The sequence below is a fragment of the Pipra filicauda genome, unplaced genomic scaffold, assembly GCF_003945595.2.
Source record: "Pipra filicauda isolate LSUMZ 115617 unplaced genomic scaffold, ASM394559v2 scaffold179_size1759329_pilon, whole genome shotgun sequence".
Classification (NCBI taxonomy): Eukaryota; Metazoa; Chordata; class Aves; order Passeriformes; family Pipridae; genus Pipra; species Pipra filicauda.
Genome location: NW_024104286.1, coordinates 396,193 through 418,094, shown reverse-complemented (window position 1 = coordinate 418,094; position 21,902 = coordinate 396,193). Strand labels below are relative to the sequence as shown.

Sequence of the window (21,902 nt, the reverse complement as noted above, 5' to 3'; positions counted from 1 at the left end):
CATGTGGATGTTCACCACTGGAGGCAGGAGGGGTGGGGGTCACCCTACATCTTTCCAGCCACAGCCAGGGCTAGAGAGGGTTGGAGCCTTTTCATCCAGAGCAGTGGTGTGTCCCTGGACTCTCATTCAACACTGCCCACAACCAGAAAAATGAAGGGAGTGGGCAAGAAACACAATAAAGAGGAAGGAAGTGCGTCCTTCCACAGCAGGACTGTGAGTTAACAAGCACTGTCCATAAGGGAATTTGGAAGCTGGCAGCAGGGTGAGGATGCTGGAGTCTAACCTAACAACTTCCTTTTCCTGCCCCATAGCCCAGCGTGAGCTGTGTTGTGAGGAAGGCGTTTCCCAAGCCAAGCCTTGTGTGGTACGTGGACAGAGCAAACCCGTCGGAGCAGCCTGGAGGTAAAGCAACCTGTCAGTAGGACAATGGCACAGCTGTAGAAGTGGTTCCCAAGAGAAATGATGGTTGCTCATCCATTTCTGCCACAGGGAGCCTGCAGGAGTCTGTCTGGGTGCAAGGGAGAGTGTCAGACCTCCTCAAAGGGAACAGATGGCAAATGGCTGTGACCACAGACCCCTGCAATTGCTAGGGATGGGAACCATGGTTTGGTATAACCACAGTGTTCTTGACAGATCTTTGGTAGTGTCTCAGCAAAGAAACCTGCATCTATATGAGCCTGTTTTCAGTACCAATATTATGCACAGTTTTGATTTATGGTCTGGAGTGAACGAGAGGGCCTTTTTCTTTTTTCCCCAAGAAATTCCTGTTGTACAAGAAGATTTGCAAGACAGTGAAGGTTTCTATCAGATGAGATCAACGCTGATGCTGCAAGGGACCCAAGAGACACATAAGACATTCTCATGTGCATGTCTGTTTCCTTCCCTCGGGAGTGAAATATGGAATATTTCCTCGGAAGAAATATTTGTTTCATTTGGTAGGTTTTTCATAGATGAAACACATCTGAGATCTTAAGAACACCAAGCACATGTATTCACTGTTATTTAAAACACTGAAGAAATACCAAGAGCATGGAAGCTTTATTGTACAAGTTCATCTCACAGCTTGAACTTTCTGGCAGGTTTTTTAGCTCAAGTCTTTGCTTAAGCCTCTAAATGAGCTAAGAAACTCCTGCACAAACAGAAGATGCTTGTTGTTTGTTTAGGCAGTGTCTTGCTGTACTTCCCATATCCAAAAATAGATTAGCATAGCCACACGGACCAGTGAGCTATTATAATCATGTGTTTCCCACTGAGCATTTGTGGCAAAAAGTCTGCATGTGTGCAGTGCAGCTCTCTGGAAATCTAAACCCTCAGATCAGGGCTGTGTTATACATCCTCAGTGAAACTTGCAAAAGGTTGAACCATTTTGGACAATGGAGAAACTCCCCTATAATCTGTACCATAAGGATTAGCTACATGGTTAGGGAAGTGGGTATACATGCTGTCCTGCTCTTTTGGTGAAAGCGGGAGACTCAACATTACAGACGGTTTTGGCACTTCTGAGAATGCAGGGGGGCTGGTGAGAAGATCTGACAGATTTCCTTTAACACCCTCTTGTTCATGTCTCCTCCTCAGGTGCAAATGCATAGTGACACTTTTTTATTATTTTTATTATTATTATTATTATGATCCTTGCTGCACAGACAACAGGATTGAGTTGCTGACCCCTTAGCAGCATCTGCTGGTACATCATGTACCTTGGCAACTGCTTGCATCTCAGCTGTGTTCACTTGTGGCTGTGGATATGCTTATTGGTATGTTTTTCCACAAAGTAAGACTGCATCAAAAGCCAGAGCTGAATCCTCTGGAAATATAGCTTCAGAGGGAAGGGCGATAAATCACCATTTTCTCCAAAATTACTCATTTCACCCAATTTGTAGTTTTGTAGAAATATCTTCAAATTGGAGAGCCATCAATTAAAGCAGTCTAAGTTCTTGCCTGCAGGTTATGCTAATGCTAAGATAGATCCACTCTGTATAAAAACGTTAATGTATTTAGATATGACAGAAAGGAAAGAATCACATTAATTCTCAGCCATGCCTTCTGTGAAGGTGCACAGTATGACACAAGCCAAAACTAAATTTTCAGCCTTTATAACTACTTTAAAGAACTGGTTTCATCTTTCTCTTTTTTTTCTTCACAGACAATAAGTCTAATGAAGCTTCACCTGAAGCTTTTCCCACCATGGTTTCAGAAGGTAGGATAAATTAAGAATAAAATAACCTGGGTTGTGTTAGAGGAATCTATAAATTCCTGAAGTTGTTGTAACACTTACTACAGCAAGAAACCCCTTCCTGCAGCTATGACTTCAGAGAAAATACAATAAACAGATATTTTGGTGATGTAATCTATCATAATTAAGACCAAGCATAATTAAACTCCAGCCTTGAGGGGCACATAATGTTATTTCTGATGCTTCAGCTGGCATTTGAATAAAGCTCTTTCAACACTGAAGTAATAATTAAAAATAACAGCCCTGTTAACGGTTCTACCTTCTGCTTAAGTACACAGCCAAGATCCTCAACACTTTTGCCTAATTAAAGAACTGATAGAATGTTTCTTAATTTGTGTAAATGTGGTAAATCTGTGCTCTGCCCCTGCAAGTTTGTCTTATTATCAGCTTATTGCAGACAGATAAATGTTCCGTCCACACCTCAGCTGAAGCCCTTTGGAGACATCTGTCCTGGAGCAGTTTGTTCTGCTCCTCGTGGGAGGCAGCTGCACTTTAGCAGTGGGTTACATGAGTGTGTCAGAGAAATGTTGTAGACAGACGGCATGAAAAGAAGTGTGGGTTTCTGTGTAAAAACTTCTACAAGTGCAGGTTGTGGCAAGCTCTGGGGGTTCAGCTAATACCCCACTGCACACCAGAAAGTCATCCCAGTCACTGGGGGTCCCTGAGAGAGAGACTTAGTTTTCCACTGGCCTCTGCAAGGTGATGTCTCACAGGAACCCTGGCAGCTTGCATCAGGTCAGCATTCTTCTTCATCTTGCACACTCTGCATAAAGTCTCTGGGAGCTGGGCACACCTCAAGGTGCCCACTGCCCTGGTTTTCAGACCTGCTGCACCTTTGCTAAGGAGTCCTTTATGTCAGCCAGCTACTGCAAAATCCCTGCTAGTGCAGGCGAGGCTAAGATGAAATGCAAATGAAAAAGCAACAGTCAAAGGAGGTACAAATGCTTGCACAGAAAAGCAGCTGGAGAGTTGATAGTTACCTACTTATGCTAAGATCTGATCTGCAGAGGGTTGCTCCCACCCAGTGCCCTCCACATGTGCCCAACCACACAGAGGTAGGTACCTCTGGCTGCCTTCCCAGATGTGTTTTTCTAATGGGGTGTGCGAGCTTCCATAGATTATGTCCTTCATGGAGCCCTTTGGGGAGACATAATCCATCCTCCTAACCTACACAGGGAGTACTTTGCCTCTTCTCCTGGGGAAAGAAAATACTGAAAAAAGTGAGAGATCTCTTACTTAGGACATAAATGCTGCTTGGGCAGGATGGTGTCTCTGCTGCACTTGTCTGGGTGGTTAACAGTTCTTTAATTACAAGGAATAACTCCCCCTCCTCTTCTCTGAGGACTCAGTGAGCACTTTTCAGTGCAAAGGGTCTCTGAAATTTCCTGTCAATAGTTACAGCCTCCAAAGTGCCTCGTGGATGGAGCTGTGCAGGTGCCACCACCAGCTCATATTTGTTATTTCAACATCTGTGCTAATAAGGTGCATCTCTTTGAATGGAATAAACCCATGTGAGTCGCTTGTGCTTCTTAAGCTGAGGTGCCAGGGGCTCCAAAATTTTTCCCCCAAAACCTTTGTTTCCCTAGGGATTTCACAGCACAGTTACCTCAGATGCTTCATGTTTCTCTCCAGACCACTTAGCTGAGTTGTGCATTGAAAGATTATTTGGAAATTAAATGTGATGTACTTTCTCACTCTTGAACCTTTGAATCACCCAGATTTCCTAAAGCAGAATAAACACCTTCCTTATTCTGTTTGTTTTGATTTGTTATAGACCTTGGTAATTCAACACTTACATCAGCTGTCATGACTGCCTCAGGTAAGGAGGATAAAATAGAAGCCTTCATTATACAATATATGTATATTGACCACTGCTTAAATGTCATGTACACAGGGCGAGAGATGTGTCAGGGAAAGGTCAGTGTGCTCTGGTACTGACGGTACCCATGTCCTGCTGAATGGGAATTTGTGAGCTGTGAAGTCACTCAAGCAGAGATCCAACAGAAATCTTCCTAAAACTGTCACCTTAGGACAGCATGTAAAATGGCATCCTGAATATTACATGTTATTTTTATGCATTTTTATAAAATGGAATATTATACCTATAGAACTGTAAATAAATTTGTCCTGTTATGACAGAGAGGTTCATGTGATAGAAAAGTTAAAGCCACCACTTTTCCTTGACCCAAGAGCAGCACATCATTCCCCTTCATTAGTTATGTAAGGTAGCTAACTCTGTTTTACCAGAGCATGCACATGGGTAACTACATAAAACTCTCTTCAGCAACCAAGAGGAAAACCCGCAGGTGATCTCCTTGGCTTATGTGGCTGTGGCATGTTGTCATGGACCATTTCTGGAAAGGCTCTGGATAAATGGGGGAGCACCACCATCAAATGCATGATCCACCCCACGGCAGTTAAACTGTACCCTGTCTATAAAAACATAAATAAGTAATGTCTCCAGCCAGCTCACGGGAAAGGGCCAGTATTAATAACATCAGCCATCTGTGAGTGCCCCCTGAATTTGTGGGATGTGTTTTGAGCATTTAGCCTTAAGTCTGACAGCAGGATTTCTGCTGCAGAGTCTGCATTTACCCAACAGCTGCCGCAAGCTTTGATCTAGGCTGTTTTATGATTTATTAATATTATTTTCTAAAGAACCTATCAGCTAAATGTGATACCATGTAATCTGTTTGTCTTTAGAGCCCCAGTCGACATCTTTGGCCTCTCTGGATTTCACAAGTCAAGCAAACTTGGCTCCTGCTTCCATAACACAAGGTAATCAATTAAGCCAAAATGTTTTCTCTATTGCTTCAACAGTGTAGGAGAAAAACACATAAACACAATAACCATCTTGCTTTTTTTTGTAGCAAACAATTTACTGTCTCCTGAAGCCCTTTTCCTAGTGCATTATACGCTAGGAAGTACACTAACCACAGTCAGTATAACCACAGTTCAAAAGTAAATATATGAGAAAATGCTTTAGTGATTTTATCTTTTTTAATGCTCCATTTAGGATATATGCACTAAATTTGGCAACTGAACTGACATCGAGTATATATTAATTAGTGTTCTTGTATTATATTATTTACAAGGAATACCTATTTTCTTTAATTAAAGGTCATACCAAAATAGAATTACATTAGAGCTAGAAAAAGTGCAACCCAAACATTGGAGCACAGAAGTCCAAATACAAAGCAACAATAAACAAAATGTTTACAACAGGTAACTCAGTAATTTCTTCTTTAGGCTGGCAACACCAAGGCCAGTGGAGGGCAGAGTAACACTTGGAAGGGTTTAACCTCTCTTGCCAAGGGAGAGGTTAAACCAGTGGGCTGGACAGTGCAGCAGCAGCCTGAATCAAGAGCAGGTAAAGCTGAGAACCTCCTACCTTCTGATCTCAAAATACAGCATTAATGCCCACCACACACAGCAGAGTGCATTTTCTTGCAGCACAGCCTGTCTGCAAGCACTCTTTTCTTTAAAGTCTCTTTTGAAGCCCAGCTGTTGATCCCTGTAGGACTGGCTGGTTTTAAGCAGCAGATAGAAGGGTGCTGGGGCAGCCCTCACTGGCAGCAAGGAGAGGTGTGCTCGCTGCCACAGCTCCTGACTAAACACACACATGGCATACACTCTTCATTTTAGACAAAGAAGCACATGCAAAACAGCAGTGCAGGCAGCACAAGGAGGAGGCAAAATGGCAAGTTGTTGTTCCTCTCCTTAACAGCACCATAGCTTTGGCTCAGGAATGATGCACCACTGAGGTAGCCACCAGCAAGAGTGGATTTGGCCCTTAGTATTTGCAGAAGCCTTGTTCTCCCAAACAAAAAAAAATTTGATTGCAACAGACTTTTATGAGCCTGTGGGGCATTGACTATTCTCCTTGGGCTGTGTAAATTCAATCCTGCAACCCTCCCTTAAAGTAACCTTAAACCTTAAAGTTACTCTCTAGCAGAGATAAGAGAGCAATGTGAAGGGCAGCAGTTGGGGTTAACACTGGAGGAAGACACCAAACACAAGGCTTCCTTGGGGAGTTGAATCACTCAGCATAAAGCCCGGGGGCACAAAGAGGCTAGACAGAGATATGCCAAGGCAGGAACACACACTGCAGTGGCACTGAAATGAAAGTTTGCTGCTTCTCATGCTGCTGTCCCCATCCCCAAAACAGAGACACTTGCCTGGCAGAGAGCAGAACAGCAAAGTTGCTTGTCCAAGTGGACTGAAAGCCCTTCTGTCTCAACAAAAAATTTAATGACAAAGGCTATAAATATACAATGTGAACAGAGAAGATTCTCCTAGCTGAATTACACATCTTCGTTGACTGAGGAGGCACGAGGTAAAAGTCATAACGTAAGGTGGAGCTGAGCCATTTTTCTTCTGTAAGTAGGCCAGGAAACAACTGCCTTTTAATGAATGCTCCCAACATGTGGCAGTTGCAGTGTGCCAGCCTTGGATTGGTGCTTCTCCTCTCTGGCTCACTGCTGGTTCTCACACTTGTGCCACCATCAGCTGCTTGAGCAAATCCTCTGAGCTGCAGCTGAGTCAGGATTCCAAGTCCAGGCCTGCCATTTTAGTCTACTGGTTTGGTTCAGTTCCTGCTATTTTGCAAGTTTTTAATGAAAATCTAAGAGACAGCTGGGAACGGATTCAAGGGAAGAGTGGACATAGAGAGGCAAGGGCAGGAGCAGGGAAAACAAAACCAAGGCTGTTAAAACTGCAGCCTGGACTTTGCTTAGCTTCCATGATAGCTCTATGTCTGAGCAGAGAGAAGCTCAGGCTTCGAGTGATGGGTTACAGCTGCATTTCACCTTCTTGGGTTTGTTTAGATGGCTTAATGATATTTTTTTTCCAAAAATGAGACAGTTGTTAAGAAAGATGAACTCTTTTTAGTAAATGTAAAATTGTTCTTTTGGGAAAATAGAGGTCTACTTGCCAGCCACCATCTGTGTGTAAATATCAGATAAATAGCTAGCTGAGCTCTAGAAATCTTAGCACTTAAAAAAAAAAGCTTAAAGGAAAATGTTAAAGAAATTGGCTTTTGGCATCAGGCATTGCAGGTCTGACTCCTGTACATTAACTTCTTCAAAACTTCCCTTTGCTAGTTGGGAAAACAGTTTTGTTTCCCTAGAGCTGGTGACATCCTGTCTAGATTCTGATTTATGTATGTTTGTTTGTCGCTGCTCTGGCTTCAGGACGAAACAAGCCACTGCACTCCAAGCTATAGAGCTTCACCTGAAACTAAGCTGAAATACAAAAATGCTCCAAATGTTTTGTCAAAGTTTATTCATCTATCTCAGTCAAGGTTCTAGCTTGTGATAGGCTTTCAAAGAAGACGTGGAGTTGTGTAGTGCTTGTGTGAGGGAAGCCAGCGTCTCAAGTAGTGGGCTACAACTGTTTGACCTTGTTAGTCAGGAAACAGTGAAGAAAGACAGGGAAAAATAAAAACAAGCATTATGGTTCCCTACAGCAATTTTTACAAGCTTGTGTGTTTTTCAGCAGGAGCACTGGCTTTTAATGCAGAGACAAAAAGCTACACCAGCGCCGCAGCATTAAGTGAGAGTCTGACAGCAGCACGTGAGTAGATGATGTGTCTCCTTTGCTTCGTAGGACTGTAACAGGGGAGTTATGAAGCCAACTAGGGGGGCTGCAAAGTGAAAATGTGGCACTACCTTAGCGAGCATTGGGTTGCAAATCTACAGTAGCCTGGAGCATCTTGCAAAAAGTAGAGCAGCAGGTCCTCAGGTCCTCAGTTCGAGATACCTTTCCCGAGAGCATTAGCTCTGTGGCGCTTATTTTCAGCTGCTAGTTGATAGTCATCACATTGCCATGCAAAAATTATTACTAAATATGGAAAAGTTGTGTCTGAGCAGAGGCCAAAAGTCAGGTGGAGTCATCTGTACCAGCTTTTCAATACTTCACAGAAACAATTTCCCTGTTGAATTCCGCTGAGTTAGAAGATAAAAGCCCAAGTTTCCAAGCTGTCAAGGATTTGCAGTGGCAAAAGAGGAATGAAAAAACGTTTGAGTATCCTGGTTTCAATAGATATATTTATTTTAACAATATTACAATGAGAGAGTTGCTAGGCAAATGTAGTAAGTACTGAAGGTAGTTTATAGATGAAATAAATTGCCAGAGAAGCTAAATAAAATCACAGAGTAGCAATGAAATAATGAGATAATGTGGAGCAATAAAGGCTGCCTAATAGAACATTGAAAGGCAGCCTCATTAAAGATCAATAAATCAATTAAAAAGAAACCCTAAGGTGAACATTTTTTCAGAAGTCTTTCCCTTTAGAAAATCTCTGCTCAGCAGCAAGAAGCCCAAAGTGACTTTCTTTTTTAAAATCTTGGTTTGTCCTTGTGCTTTTGGAGCAGGCAGGAACTGTCAGTGAGCTTTTGCATTTGCATGGGAGTCGTCTTTTGGCTGAAGTGCAAATGTAGCAGCCGCTTTCCATTTTCTGAATATATTTTTGGTAACACTCCAGTGCTTATTTACCCACATACAACCCACAACCACACATTTAGACCACAACCTCGTGACAACTTCTAATGCTTCACAATTCCGCTCTTGTACAGCTTGCTGGTGGCAATCTTTGCTAAAAGCATGCTGAATTACACTAATATTTGCAGGATATACTGTGCATTGCACCAGTCATCCCCACATCCCTGCCATTGCTTCCCTACATCTGTGCCTGCCTGACCACCGGCTAAGAGATAATGGCCTTGAAGGGTCCTCAGTCCAGCAGCTGTAATTGAGGGTAATTTCAGAGCACAGAGGCACCAGTGAGCCTGCTGAGGCATACCAACATGCATCCCTGTGCCCTCCCGGGGCCACTGGGCTCCTACAACAGCGATTACCATTATCATTTCAGTCCTCTGAGGCTCTAACACAAGCCATTATGTAAATAAGAATAAGTAGTGCTCATCAGTGTGCTGTACAGAGCACAGTGCTAAGGAATCTCTTAGTGCATGTCTTTTTTTTTTTAATATATATAACTTTGCCAATAATTTTTGCATAAGCAAGATCTGTCATGCTTATTCTCATACAATTAAACACCTAACAAGCAAGAAGAAAAGAATTGAATTAATATCCAAAAGTCTCAATGACTTTTTAGAGTGCCCTAAATTTGGACAGATTTTCATAGGGCTTTTTACTGCATACATGCATACATACCTACATACATATATATATATATACACAAACACATACACTTCAGTGTTCAATTTCAATCAAAGCCAGCATCTAACAAGAAAAAGATTTTCCTGTTTCTGTCTGGTGTTTCATTCATATAACTTCAACAATGGTTTTGGTTTTTTCCTTGGATTTGTAAATCAGCAATTATACCAGAGACTTTCAGGTTCCTTTGTTATTTCATTTGTTGTTTGCATCAGAGAAAGGCTAAGAGTACAAAATAGCCACAGCTGAGCCTAATGAAGCAGTCATAGGCACAGGCTTGGAAGAAAATTGAAGGACATTATTTCTTTTTGTACAGATTTGAATGATTCCACCACGGAATCTCCACAAAGCCTCAGGAATGCCACACACTCCTCTGAGAATACAACCCTGGCACACCATAACTGCTGTGGCACCTCTGGAAATGCTGTCCCATTGTCTAGTTGCATATTTTAGGTATTATTTCAGAAGCTGTGAATATGGAGGTGGCTAGAAAAAACAGAAATGTATCCTTAGGCAGCACTGATTCAGACATAGGTAGCTTAGCTGTATTAGGAAGGGCAAAATACTGCCTACAAACAGATGATAGATTATTTTTGTGGTTCAGACACAGCACTTGACAGAGGAGACTGAGGTTTTGCTTAGTTGTGACAAAGGCAGACTCTTTGTGCTGCTGCTAAGCCACTTAATATCTTTAGGTTTTTCATTACCATCAAAGACATAAAGAGCTTATCATTCTCCTAGACCACAGCACAGCTCAATGCTGGCTTGCTGTAACATTTTAAAAGGTGTTTTCTTTCTTCCTTCCTTCCTTCCTTCCTTTCTTTCTTTCTTTCTTTCTTTCTTTCTTTCTTTCTTTCTTTCTTTCTTTCTTTCTCTCTCTCTCTCTCTTTCTCTCTCTCTTTCTCTCTCTCTTTCTCTCTCTCTTTCTCTCTCTTTCTCTCTTTCTCTCTTTCTCTCTTTCTCTCTTCTCTCTTTCTCTCTTTTTCTTTCTTTCTTTCTCTCTCTCTCTCTTTCTTTCTTTCTCTCTCTCTTTCTTTCTTTCTTTCTTTCTTTCTTTCTTTTATTCCTTCCTCTCTTTCTTCCTCTCTTTCTTCCTCTCTTTCTTCCTCTCTTTCTCTCTCTCTTTCTCTCTCTCTTTCTCTCTTTCTCTCTTTCTCTCTTTCTCTCTTTCTCTCTTTCTCTCTTTCTCTCTTTCTCTCTTTCTCTCTTTTTCTTTCTTTCCTTCTCTCTCTCTCTTTCTTTCTTTCTTTCTCTCTCTCTCTTTCTTCCTCTCTTTCTTCCTCTCTTTCTTCCTCTCTTTCTTCCTCTCTTTCTTCCTCTCTTTCTTTCTCTCTTCTCTCTTTCTCTCTCTCTTTCTCTCTCTCTTTCTCTCTCTCTTTCTCTCTCTCTTTCTCTCTCTCTCTTTCTTTCTTTCTTTCTCTCTCTCTCTCTTTCTTTCTTTCTTTCTTTTATTCCTTCTTTCTTTCTTTCTTTCTTCCTCTCTTTCTTTCTCTCTTTCTCTCTCTCCCAGCTTCCTTCCTTCCTTTTCTTCTAATATTCTTTAATTTGATTAAAGCACATTTTTTATCTAACACCAGGTATTAGGCCAAAAATCTAGGCATCTTGCCAAGAGAATTTTGACACCCTGATCCTGGAATTTGATTTCCAGTTTTCAGCAGGGTGAATAACAGTGTGTTCAAAAGACAATCTTCATTTTAAAAAACCTGAAAAAGTTACTAAAAATGTTCTGTGCCCATGTCTTTTTAGGTAATCTGTCCTACAGCATCACAGACCAGACAATTTCAGCTACGGGAGGGAAAGATTTCTTTACTACCAGCAGCCTGCTCAACAGTACTGGTGAGACATTATCCTACAAATCCTCTTCTTTCAGCATGCCATTGCAGAAGCACAAAAACTGGAGCATCATGTCCATTTGACCAGGGGATTTCAAAAAAGGGAAAAGAGATGAAAAGGAGTCACAGCTGCTGTGTCTTCACACCGCAGCCTGTCACAGGCTTTTGGCATTCCAGCCTTCTCCCTCCAAATGCAAGCAAACATACAGTGCACGTTTTCTTCCAGCAGCAAAATTTGGCCAGTCATGCTCTTGTGCCCCTGGGAAATCTTATGGCTCATGCAGTGTGGTAGACTTGGTGCCAGGCCACAGCACTGGCTGCCACAGTGGGTAAGACCCAGGCTGGGTGACGTACCAGTACAGCCAGCCTTGCACAGGGGTGTGATGCACAGGGAGGTGACACCGAGGTGTATCACCCAGGGACCTTGTGCTCCAGCCCCCTCTGGCACCCAGACCACTGCTGCACCCTCTGCAGCAGCTGGAGGAGTACTGTGCTCCTTCTCTCCTCTTCCATACCCAGGACCCTGAGGACACCTCTGTCAGCCAACAGCACCCCCAAGGGTGGCTGTGTAGCAGGGGGCAGGGGAGGAATCCAAGCACTGTGGTGGGGAGAGGCAGCTGGAATGGAGCAGGGATAGGGATGCTGTGTCACCAAAAATGCAGCTGAGCCCTTGGCCAGACATTTTGGCAGGGTTTGGTGTCAGTGGTGTGAAAAATAAACCCCTGGGAAGGACAGCTGCGGTGGGTAGCTGTGCCCAGCTGCACTGTGAATTGCTTCCTCTTCACAGAGAAGCTCACAGGGGGACAGAGAAAGCCAATGGGTTTTGGATGAAACACTTGCTGGACTGTGCCTGAATAATCTCATCATGTGAACTGATGGGTGGCTGAAACCAGCTCACAAACCCAGTCAGAACAAAAGTGGGTTAAGTCCGTAAATCAGAGCTGCAACACGCAGAGTTTGGAATCCTCAGGCTGGGAACGTGACAGTGTGATGGTAATTTTGGGGCTCTACTGACACCAGTACTGTGCTGGGGGGAACAACAAGCCGCAGGCAGCAAGCCCAGATTTCCCTCCTCTCTGAGGGTATTGGGATGAGGTCTGATTGGTGTGTCCCCTACAGGTGACGAGAGGAACACAAACACCAGTCACTTCCCCTGGCCAACAGTGGTGGCCGTCCTGCTCCTCTTCTGCAGTTCTCTAATAGCTGTGGGCGTCAGGAAATGGTGTCAGTACCAGAAAGAGATGTAAGTACAAGTGAGGGGAACCAAAAGGGTGGGAGGCGCAGCACAATGGACAGCACAAACTCTAACCCAGCTGTTTGGATTTACACCTTTTCATTTGAGATGACTCACAGCACACGAGGCCTTTAAGTACATGGATTGGTAATGCTATTTTTTTTTCATACAGCAATATGAAAAGTGGAGTGTTTTCAGTCCTTTCATCTGTTTTGTGGGTTATCTTTAAAATAAACTTTAAGAAAAGAGCTGCAGTGCAGCTTCAGGGTGTAAGGGAAGAATAACAGTCAATTTTTGTCCCCAGAGTCCCCCACTTCTATTAGCCTCCCTGCCAGCTGCTTTTGCTCTCTCATTTTCCATGGTGACTTGAGGACATGTTTTAATGAAATTGTACTTCTAGGGCAGCTCTATTTGAGTTGTGAATAATATATGTGAAAGTAGGCTACCTGAAACTTAATCCCAGTCAAAGAAGCATTGAATTTGTAATTATTACCAAAGTTTAATTCCCTACTAACACACTCAGAGATCTACTGGTAAAAGTAGTATCTAAGAGACAATTATTTTTAATCTGACTAACATTATTAAAATGTTGGAAAATTTGTGGTGAAAATGCATCACTTATAATTCTGGAAAACCCTTTCAAAACACAACTACAAATCCTGTATACAGAAGGGAAAAATAGGGTTGATTTTTTTCAGTTATTTGGGATGGGACCTTTATTTATCTTGGCTTATAAACTGACCCAAAAAAAAGTTGCAAGTCATTAAATATACCTTCAGAGAGTAGTATGAGCAAAAGACCTCTGGTTTTGAATGGTTCATCAGAACCATGTTCTGTTCTTTTAAAACATGAATAAAGTAAAATTGTGAAGTGTGAGCTGAGAAAGCCAAATGAATACTAGGAGGTGTGCTGGGGTTATAAAACAGAATCAGGGAAGTTGCACTATGTAAAAGCTAATGTCAGGTGCTCTTAGTGTCAATCTACCCCCTCCTGTGATCATTTTACATCACTTTTATGCAGTTTTTGTGTGATAGTGCACTTTTTCCCCTCTATTTCAGTATGAACAGACCTCCATCTTTCAAGCCACCACCACCTCCAATAAAGTACACCTCCATGGTGGACTCTGATGGGACTCCCCCTTCCTGCCACGAACTAGAAAACCTGTAACATTGCCTACACCCCTTGTGTAGCTTGCAGAAACCGACAGTTAAAAGGCTCTGTCTTCAGAACAGTGACTACAGGAGTTGGGTCTTAATGACCCACATTAAAATTCAGAGTGCCTACATGACATTACCGTTGGAAGCTGAGCATTCCTTAGGACACTTCATCCTGTCAATCTCTATGTACCCATTACGTTAACACCACTGTGAGTGCCACCGTGAGATTACACGTGCTTAATTTGAATTAGGTGATCAACTGGGAATTTGCTGTCTTTTTAATGGGAGCGGATTAACACATCACTCCTCCAGCCTGACTGAAGAGTGTTGAAGCTTCTCTTTTGCTGAGTGTACAGAGATGACAGCTCTGCCGTATGGACACCACGGTTACAGTGGCTTAACACAAGCTTTTTGATACGTACGCGAGTCGTTCTTACAATTGTTTTTTTTTAACTGTGGACTAACATGACCAACTTAGTATTTTCTATCGCTGTGAAACCAACCAAAAAATAATCAGCACCTTATGAAGAAAGAAAATATCTGCATCTCTCGGCACAGGGCTGCACACAGTGGATCACGTGGAAGGGTTGGTGAGATGAAAGGGGATGGTGCAGGCCTGGTGCAAGTGTCTGTGAAGAAGACTCAGTTGTCATTGATGAAGTCACAAAAAACAGTCAACTTTGGGCTCATGCACAAGCCACCTTTGGGCCAGAGACTTAAGGACTGAAGTGAATAAGGAGCCTAAAGATAATGGAAAATTCTAGTCTCTTTAGAAGTGCTGTGCCTTTGAAACAATGCTTACACTTGAGTCTGCTTTTGTGGAATTATATTTTTGATATTCATTAAGGAAAAAAAAAAAGGAATATAATAATTTTCTTCTCCTTTGGTCTTAATGAGTTTCTGTCATTTGCTATCTTTCAAAACCTCAGGGGAAGTTTCCCAGGTGACTTAAGCCTGTGAAAGAGGTGATCCAGTCTTCCCCCTGTCCTGCCCAGGCTACATATTTCCTTGCATTGACGCTAATGGATAAATGATGGTGCAGAAGGTGGGATTGGCTCAGCTCCTGCTGTACAGTTCTCAGCCAGGTCAGCAGCTGTGTGATCACTAATGCAAGGCACCAGATCTGCAGCAGGAGCACTGCTTTTGGCAGCAGTGTGGTCCTACATTACCTTCAGGCAGCCAAGAAAAAGGCCTTCTAAGCTTGTTTGAAAATGTATTGCTACCACAATGGTATTTCTGTAATTAATACAAATCAGCTACAATTCAATCATGTCAGGCTCAAAATTGATATTCTGATTTAGGAATGGGATTGCTTTATTTACTGCTAAATGCTGGTCGATGAGTGTCAGGGTTCAGAGCACTGTATTTCCCGGGAATTTAGATTAAATTAATTACTTACTGGAAAGAATGATCTAACAGACCTTTTTCGTTGTATTATTTACCTTGTAGTACAAGCAGTCCTAAATCTGTCATCTGTGCTGAACCAAAAACACTTTCTGTCCTACAAAACTACACTGACCTTGCATGCGTGAAAGGCTCAATGTTAACTTGAGCATTTCTTTTCTGTGTGGGGTAGTAGAAGCAAAGTAGTTTAACTTTTGTCATACTATCCATCACTGCAAAAGAAGGCAGCTTTTCGTCCTTAAAAAAAAATTTGTAAAAAAACCATGAACAAACAAACAAACAAACAAAAACCAGAAGGATAAAAATATTCCAAGGAGTGTGGAGAGCCAGGACTTTCCTCCCTGCCCTTAGATGAGGATGACTGCCCGTAGCATAGCTGTCGAAGGAGGTAATTTTATTCATCTCGGATATTTTAATCCCCACGGTTGCTTCTGGCCGCAGATGTTCCCTCTGCCCCTTAACAGTGCTCAGGGGTGCCACCGCTGCCTGCGGCGGGCGCCGCTCCCCGACCCGCCCATCTCCGAAAGGATGCTGCTGCCGCTGCCTCCGCAAACGGGGGATGAGCAGGGTGACGATCCCCGCGGGACTCCGCCTGGCTGAGGAGCGCTTCCAGCCTGTCCGGGAGGTTTTCCACGGAGCCCCCCGCGCGGGGGACGCACCGGAGGCACGGCAGCCGCGATCCCGCTGCTGAACACCAGGCGGAGCCGCAGCGCCGCGGCCGCGGGGGAGCGGGGCCCGTTCGCCCCGTCCCGAACCGTCCCGAACCGTCCCGCCGGGTGCGGGGATGGCCCCTGCCTGCCCGGGGGAGACGCCGGCTTCAGAGAGGGAACCGGGGAACGGGCAGCCCTCAGAGTGGGACCTGGAAGAGGAAATCCCCACCCCCAGGAGCCCCTATCGTCCCGGTTTTCTGCAGCTAAATTGGGTGTAGGATAGTTTATATCTCTGTTTGACTCCAGGTGCTCCGCACCAGGATAAGCGTGTAACATACATTTTACTCAAGAATTGTGATTATGTTCAAAATTAAACCCTGCTTTAAAGAGGGGGGGGGGGAAACCAAAACACCAAAACAAAACAAAAAAAGCCCTAAAAACAAAACAAAAAACAAAAACAAAAAACAAACAAACAAAAAAAAAAAAAAAAAAAAAACAAAAAAAAAACAAACAAAAAACAAAAAACAAAAACAAAAAAAAAAAAAAAAAAAAAAAACCTAAACCAACCAACCAAAAAAAAAAAACCAACAAAAACAAACCAAACCAACCCAAAAAAAAAAAAAAAAAACACCCCAAAAAGAAAAAAAAAATTAAACACTCGACTGCAGCAACCTTGGCTGCCTCATCCCTGGAAATGTTCAAGGCCAGGCTGGATGGGGCTTTGAGCAACCTGGTCTAGTGGAAGGTGTCCCTGTCCATAGAAGAGGGGTTGTAACTATATGATAACTTAGGGATCCCTTCCAACCCAAACCACTCTCTGTGATTATTTTTGGCAGCAGCTGCCCCTGTATATAGGCTGGAATCATTCCGCTTGGACTTGGGTTCTGTCAACCCTGGAATAATTTGGCCCAAATCAAGTTACCAGATGCTTGAAGGTGGCTATGGGAGTGTTAGATAAAAGCTTTTCTATAAGAGTAAAATTTTCAAAGCTTGCTGTGTGGTATAAAAAAGATTTTTTAAGAGAGTCTTGAATGTTTGTTGTGGTTTAACCCCAGCTGTCAACTCACTTCAACCAGTGGGATGGGGAGAGAACTGGGAGAGTAAAAGTGAGAAAACTTGTGGGCTGAGGTAAAGACAGTTTAATAGGGAAAGCAAAAGCTGCACACAAGCAAATCAAAACAAGGAATTCATTCACCACTTCCCATGGGCAGTCATCTCCAGGAAAGCCAGGATCCATCTTGTGTAATGGACATGTGTAATCCATCATGTGTAAAAGACAAAACACCGTCGCTTTTAATGTTCCCCTCTTCCTTCTTCTTTCCTAGTTTTACATGCCAAACGTGACACCGTATTGTGTAGGATATCCCTGTGGTCAGCTGGGGTCAGCTGTCCCAACTGTGTCCCCTCCCAGCTTCTTGTGCCCCCCAGCCCACACACTGGTGTGGGGGGGTGAGAGGCAGAAAAGGCCTTGACATTGTGTAAGCACTGAAACATCTCTCTGTGTTATCAACACCGTTTCCATCTTAAATTCAAAACACAGCCTCATACCAGCTACTATGAAGAGAATGAACTCTACCCCAGCCAAAACCACAATGTCACATTGCTAAATGCAAATCCATGACAAAGTGAAATCTGTAAAGCAGACCCGAGTCAGAATCAGAGGTCATGTATAGCATGTAATGTAATGCTGTGAAATTAGCTGGGTCTGCTGTATGTGGTCTTTAACACGTGCATTACACAGCTGTAAAAGCAACACACTGGAAAACTAAGCAGCAAGGTGGTTTTATGCAAAAGTGGTTTCCATCTGCTTCTGAGGAGATGGTAAATGTTGTAGGGTGAAGGAAAAAAAGGCCAAAAGCAAGGAATTGTTTTCAGGATTTGTTTTCAGGTACTAATGTGCCTTGTGAAGTCACTTGCAGGGCCTCGGAAATTCAGTGCAGTGAGTGACTTTTCCCAGTGCTCCCTGGTTTGTATTCCTGCTGGTTGCATCCAGGTGGTGCTGGGCCCTGCTGACAGAGAGCTGGGAAAGGCTGCCAGCCCCAAGCCCATAGGGTGCGTGGGGCAGGCTGGTGTCCTCAGCCTCTGCCTGGTTTCCACCTTTCTGTCAGCGGAGGGCGCAGCTGTGAGTGAGAGGATGCCCTGCTCCTGGCACACCTGACAGCTGTCCCTCCAAGCCTTAAGCCTCCTGCATTACCTTTTGCCTCACTCTGAATCACACGTCCTTTTTAAACAGCGTTGCAATGGCTTCTCTTACAAGGTACCTTTTGGTCCCGGAAATTAATTAAGCTTGGCTTGTTTATTTAAGAAGCACCCCTATAGTTTGCTCGGTGTGTTCCAGTCGGTGGAATGCAGATGGAGGTGTGGCAGTGCCAGGGAGCAGGCTGTGGGAGAGAACAGGGCTGTGGGAGAGAACAGGTTGCCTGGCCATTCCAGAGCCAGACTCATTAGATAGCAATTGCTGATAATAGGCTTTGCCATCTGGGATTTCCTGGGGAAACAGCCCACCTTAATAAGGACCCACAGAGTTTTCTCTTTTAGAGAGATGTTTCCCTTATTGCAACTGTGTTGAAAGCTGCTGAAAACCTATGGGTTTGTTTTAATGTATGGGTTTGTTTTACAGAGCTGTGCACAGAAATTATACCTGTTAACCCACACAGGGTATTAGTTACCTTGTGTAGCCTTTGCTGGATTTAAAGCCATCACTTATCAGAGCCGGCAAACATTAGAAAGAACTGTGCACACTTTAACTCCAGAATAAACAGTATACAAAGGAGAAATTTTGTTTTAATTTATTGTTTATGTTTGCAAGTAATTCTCCCTGACTTGGCAATTAACTTTGAGCAATAATCCAATGGAAAGCTCCTAAAAAGCTCTGCAGGGGATAATGATTACTTAATCCCGCCTAAGGAGATTTTAGTGGAAATAATATAAATTCATATTATAATTTAAATTATTCCTTAAGGACAAGACAAAGCTCAGGGAAGTCCACAGTTAAGATTATTTGATTTCAGGGAACATCCGATTATGTCTTTAAAACTCCTCTTCCAGCTGTTTTCTAGCCTGTGATGTTTCATGTCTTTTCTTTCAGTCTCCTGTATCAGGTTGCCCTCATAAGAGTTTTAATCAGTTGAGAAATAATATATCTGTTCACCCCTTGGTTCCTTTCCAAGTGAGAGGACTTCCAGATTGACTCTGGCATCCTACACGGCTTGAAACACCCTCATGTGGTGTAAACGAAGTATTGAATAGCTCGCTATTGTCAAACATACGACTCACAGATGCCAGGGCTTGGCTTACAGAAACCAGCAAACAAAGGCGAGAGAGAGAGAAGCAGGTAATATATTGATATAAACTGACACCGAGGTTGTGAGTGGTGGACAGAAAAAGGGGGGGAAGTCAATATTACAAAGGCTATATTATATGACAGACATCTAAGTGTTTGCAATGGACTTAGGAAATGCAAAAAGTGCTGCAATAGTGGTTTTCTGACTTGATGTAAAATGGAAAATGAACACCACTATTTGGTCTATTGCACTTGAAGAAGCAGCGTTTTAAACGCAGTGATGTCTGCAAAGCTTTGTGATTGAGTGTGTCTGATGGTTTTAAATGTTAAATAATTCCATTACAATCAGGGTAAAAATGGTAATGAACAGCTTGGAAGAGTCTGAGTATACTTACATGAAATGTTGAGCAATTAGCTTCTCTCTGTGAGAGTGAATCCTGCAGTTTTCTTCTTATCAGTAGCAAAGCGACCTTTAAAATATGCAGATGACACAGAAGCCATTTCAATAACTTATTTGATCTATTTCCTGCTGATAAATTGCATGTAAGGATTTGGAATTTACATGGCATAGTAGATTTTGGGCTGAAACGGAAGATTTTGAAAACAGTGACAGAAAGCTTTTTAACAATGGCAAAGCATCCTGTTTAAGAACGAGACATGTTACCAGGGTACTCAATATGGTAAGGAGAAGGAGGCAAAGCTCCCTGTAGCATTTGATATTATCAACTTCTTTTCAGTTGCTTTAAAGGTTTTAAAAAGTTCATTGTTCTGGATTTATATTCTGTATATGACAACTCAAGAACCACGTGTTAAAATTGAAATAAACCACATTTGTGTGTTTGGAATTGCCTAACAGTCAAAACCATATGCCTCTTGGTGCTTAAATAGCATCAACCTGATCTGCACAGCTAATCTTTTTACTATGCATTTGAAAACAGGAGGGTTAGGAGTGTGGGAATGCGACTTCAGCTGCTAGATTGTCCCAGCTGCCTCTGACACTGGCTTGTGCTCTGCACCCAGGCAAAAGGGAATAGCTGAGCTCTCAGTAAATCCACATAAGGCATAAATATGGCTATATAATCTGTGAGGCAAAATTGATAGTAAAGTTTTAGTCAGGCCATCCTCACTGCTGAATGTAATTCATATGTGAATGCACAAGCGACATGGAAAAATACAACAGCCTACTGACCTTGATCTAGAATTAAAAAATGTCAATAATATGATGTTTTTCCTGCCTGATTAGGCATTCATTTTGCAGCCACTTAAACACATGCTTGAAGTGGAGCATTTGAACGGTCTCAAGTGACAAGACCCTACATAATTTGTAGGTTTAGTCTGTGGAAAATAAAATTGTATTATTAATGCACATTTGTTCCCTCCAGCCATGGAAATTAATAATCATAATTGCAGGGTTTGGTACTGATTACAGAAGAAAATTACAGAGTTTTATGGAGATGGAAAGAGGCTGAGGTTTTAGTGGAGGGAACAGGTAATTTAATGCTCCTCTTTCCTAGAAAAGCACACAAAGGATTTTTTGGACCATATGAAAGTTTTGCTAGTGGTTACTGGTGGCCAGTATCTGTGCATCACATGCGATGCTCACAGCTGAAGTCCCTGTGCTGGATTAATGCATCTTCTTCCCTCATCAAGCTGGTTTTGAGCTGGTGGTGTCCCACACAGTCTAAATGTCCTTTGCAGCTTGGAGATCTAGACAGCATCTTAACCACAAGAGCCAGGGTGTACTCATGCTGCACATGATAGCCTGGGGATGCTGAAACTAGCTGTGAACAAGGGAGAAAGTTGCTGTGCTGTGGTAGCACTGAAGCACCCCAGTGCTGTCACGTTCTTTGGTCCTATTAAAAGGTGATGGCAAAGGGCCAGAGATTTTTGGGAGGCTGCAAAGGGAGAAGGTTTGAGACTCTTCCCCCTCCAGCTTTATCCTCCGTCTTTTCTATCTGATCTGATGGCAGAGAACTGCTAAGACCTGCTGTCACAGTAAAAAAATTCTAATCAAGACTCAACCATAGACACTCCATCCTTACCTCTGTTGAAAGATGGGAAATGCAACACAGGGCCTGGCAAGGACACCAACAGTACTGTGTCAGCAGTCAGACGTAATAGTTTTGGCTCTAGACTGCAGTGTCAGTGTTTACAGTCCCTGCCCCGAAGTCACAAAGATGTCCTCAGGAACATGTCAACCTTGGTGAAATGGCTACCCCTGCACTGCAAAGCTTTCTCATCCTGGAAAGCTACACCATGACACAGCCATGGTCACCAACCACATTCAAGGAGTTCACACACACACATTTGCTGAGCAGTCACAAGCTGCAATGGTGGGAGCATGAGAGAGTGAGGTAATCTACAGTAAAGTAGTCATTTAAGGGAGATAAACTTGCAGGGATATGGACCAGAGCTCCCATATAGCAGTCAGTCTGCCAGCTGAAGATATAAATTTATTTACAAGAGAAAATGTTTCTGATCTCATACATATGGCTTTGAGTAGCATGGCTTGCTGTCTCCTACATTGGGGCAAGTGTACCAGGTGGTCTTAAATGGAAGGGGGAACAGGGCTGCAGGACAGTGGAATGCATGCCAAACCTACCCTCTATGCTCTTCCTCGAGTGTGAGGGTACTAGTCTGGGAGTGCTTTGTGAAAACCTGTAATAGAAATTGCACTATTTTTAAGATTCTTCAGTATCAAAGCTCTAAAAGCAAAATGTCTTTGTTCACTTCCTTGAGAAGGAAAATGCAGACTCATGGAAGGAGATGAGTTCTGGTTGTATTAGGTGAAAATACATAGTTAACCTGTGTATTTAGAGATAAATTAATTTTATATATACTTGAAATATATAGTTCAATCAGCAGTTTTACTGCTGATATCAATGAAATCATTCTGTGAATAATGTGCAAAGTGTTTGTACATATTTGTAAGC

At 42.8% G+C, this 21,902-nt stretch overlaps 1 protein-coding gene across 1 annotated transcript in view; it reads left to right on the top strand.

Annotated features, from left to right (window-relative positions):
- CD96 (CD96 molecule) overlaps window positions 1-14,551 on the top strand; it is a 29,411-nt gene extending 14,860 nt beyond the window's left edge. Inside the window, exons 6-14 of the mRNA XM_027744093.2 lie at window positions 312-402; window positions 759-935; window positions 2,144-2,197; window positions 4,008-4,052; window positions 4,937-5,011; window positions 7,730-7,807; window positions 11,156-11,245; window positions 12,361-12,484; window positions 13,534-14,551. Of these exons, the coding sequence (XP_027599894.2) occupies window positions 312-402; window positions 759-935; window positions 2,144-2,197; window positions 4,008-4,052; window positions 4,937-5,011; window positions 7,730-7,807; window positions 11,156-11,245; window positions 12,361-12,484; window positions 13,534-13,642 (843 nt within the window). The 3' untranslated portion in view covers window positions 13,643-14,551. The remainder of the gene's footprint in view (window positions 1-311; window positions 403-758; window positions 936-2,143; window positions 2,198-4,007; window positions 4,053-4,936; window positions 5,012-7,729; window positions 7,808-11,155; window positions 11,246-12,360; window positions 12,485-13,533) is intronic.
- The last annotated feature ends 7,351 nt before the right edge of the window (window positions 14,552-21,902 follow it).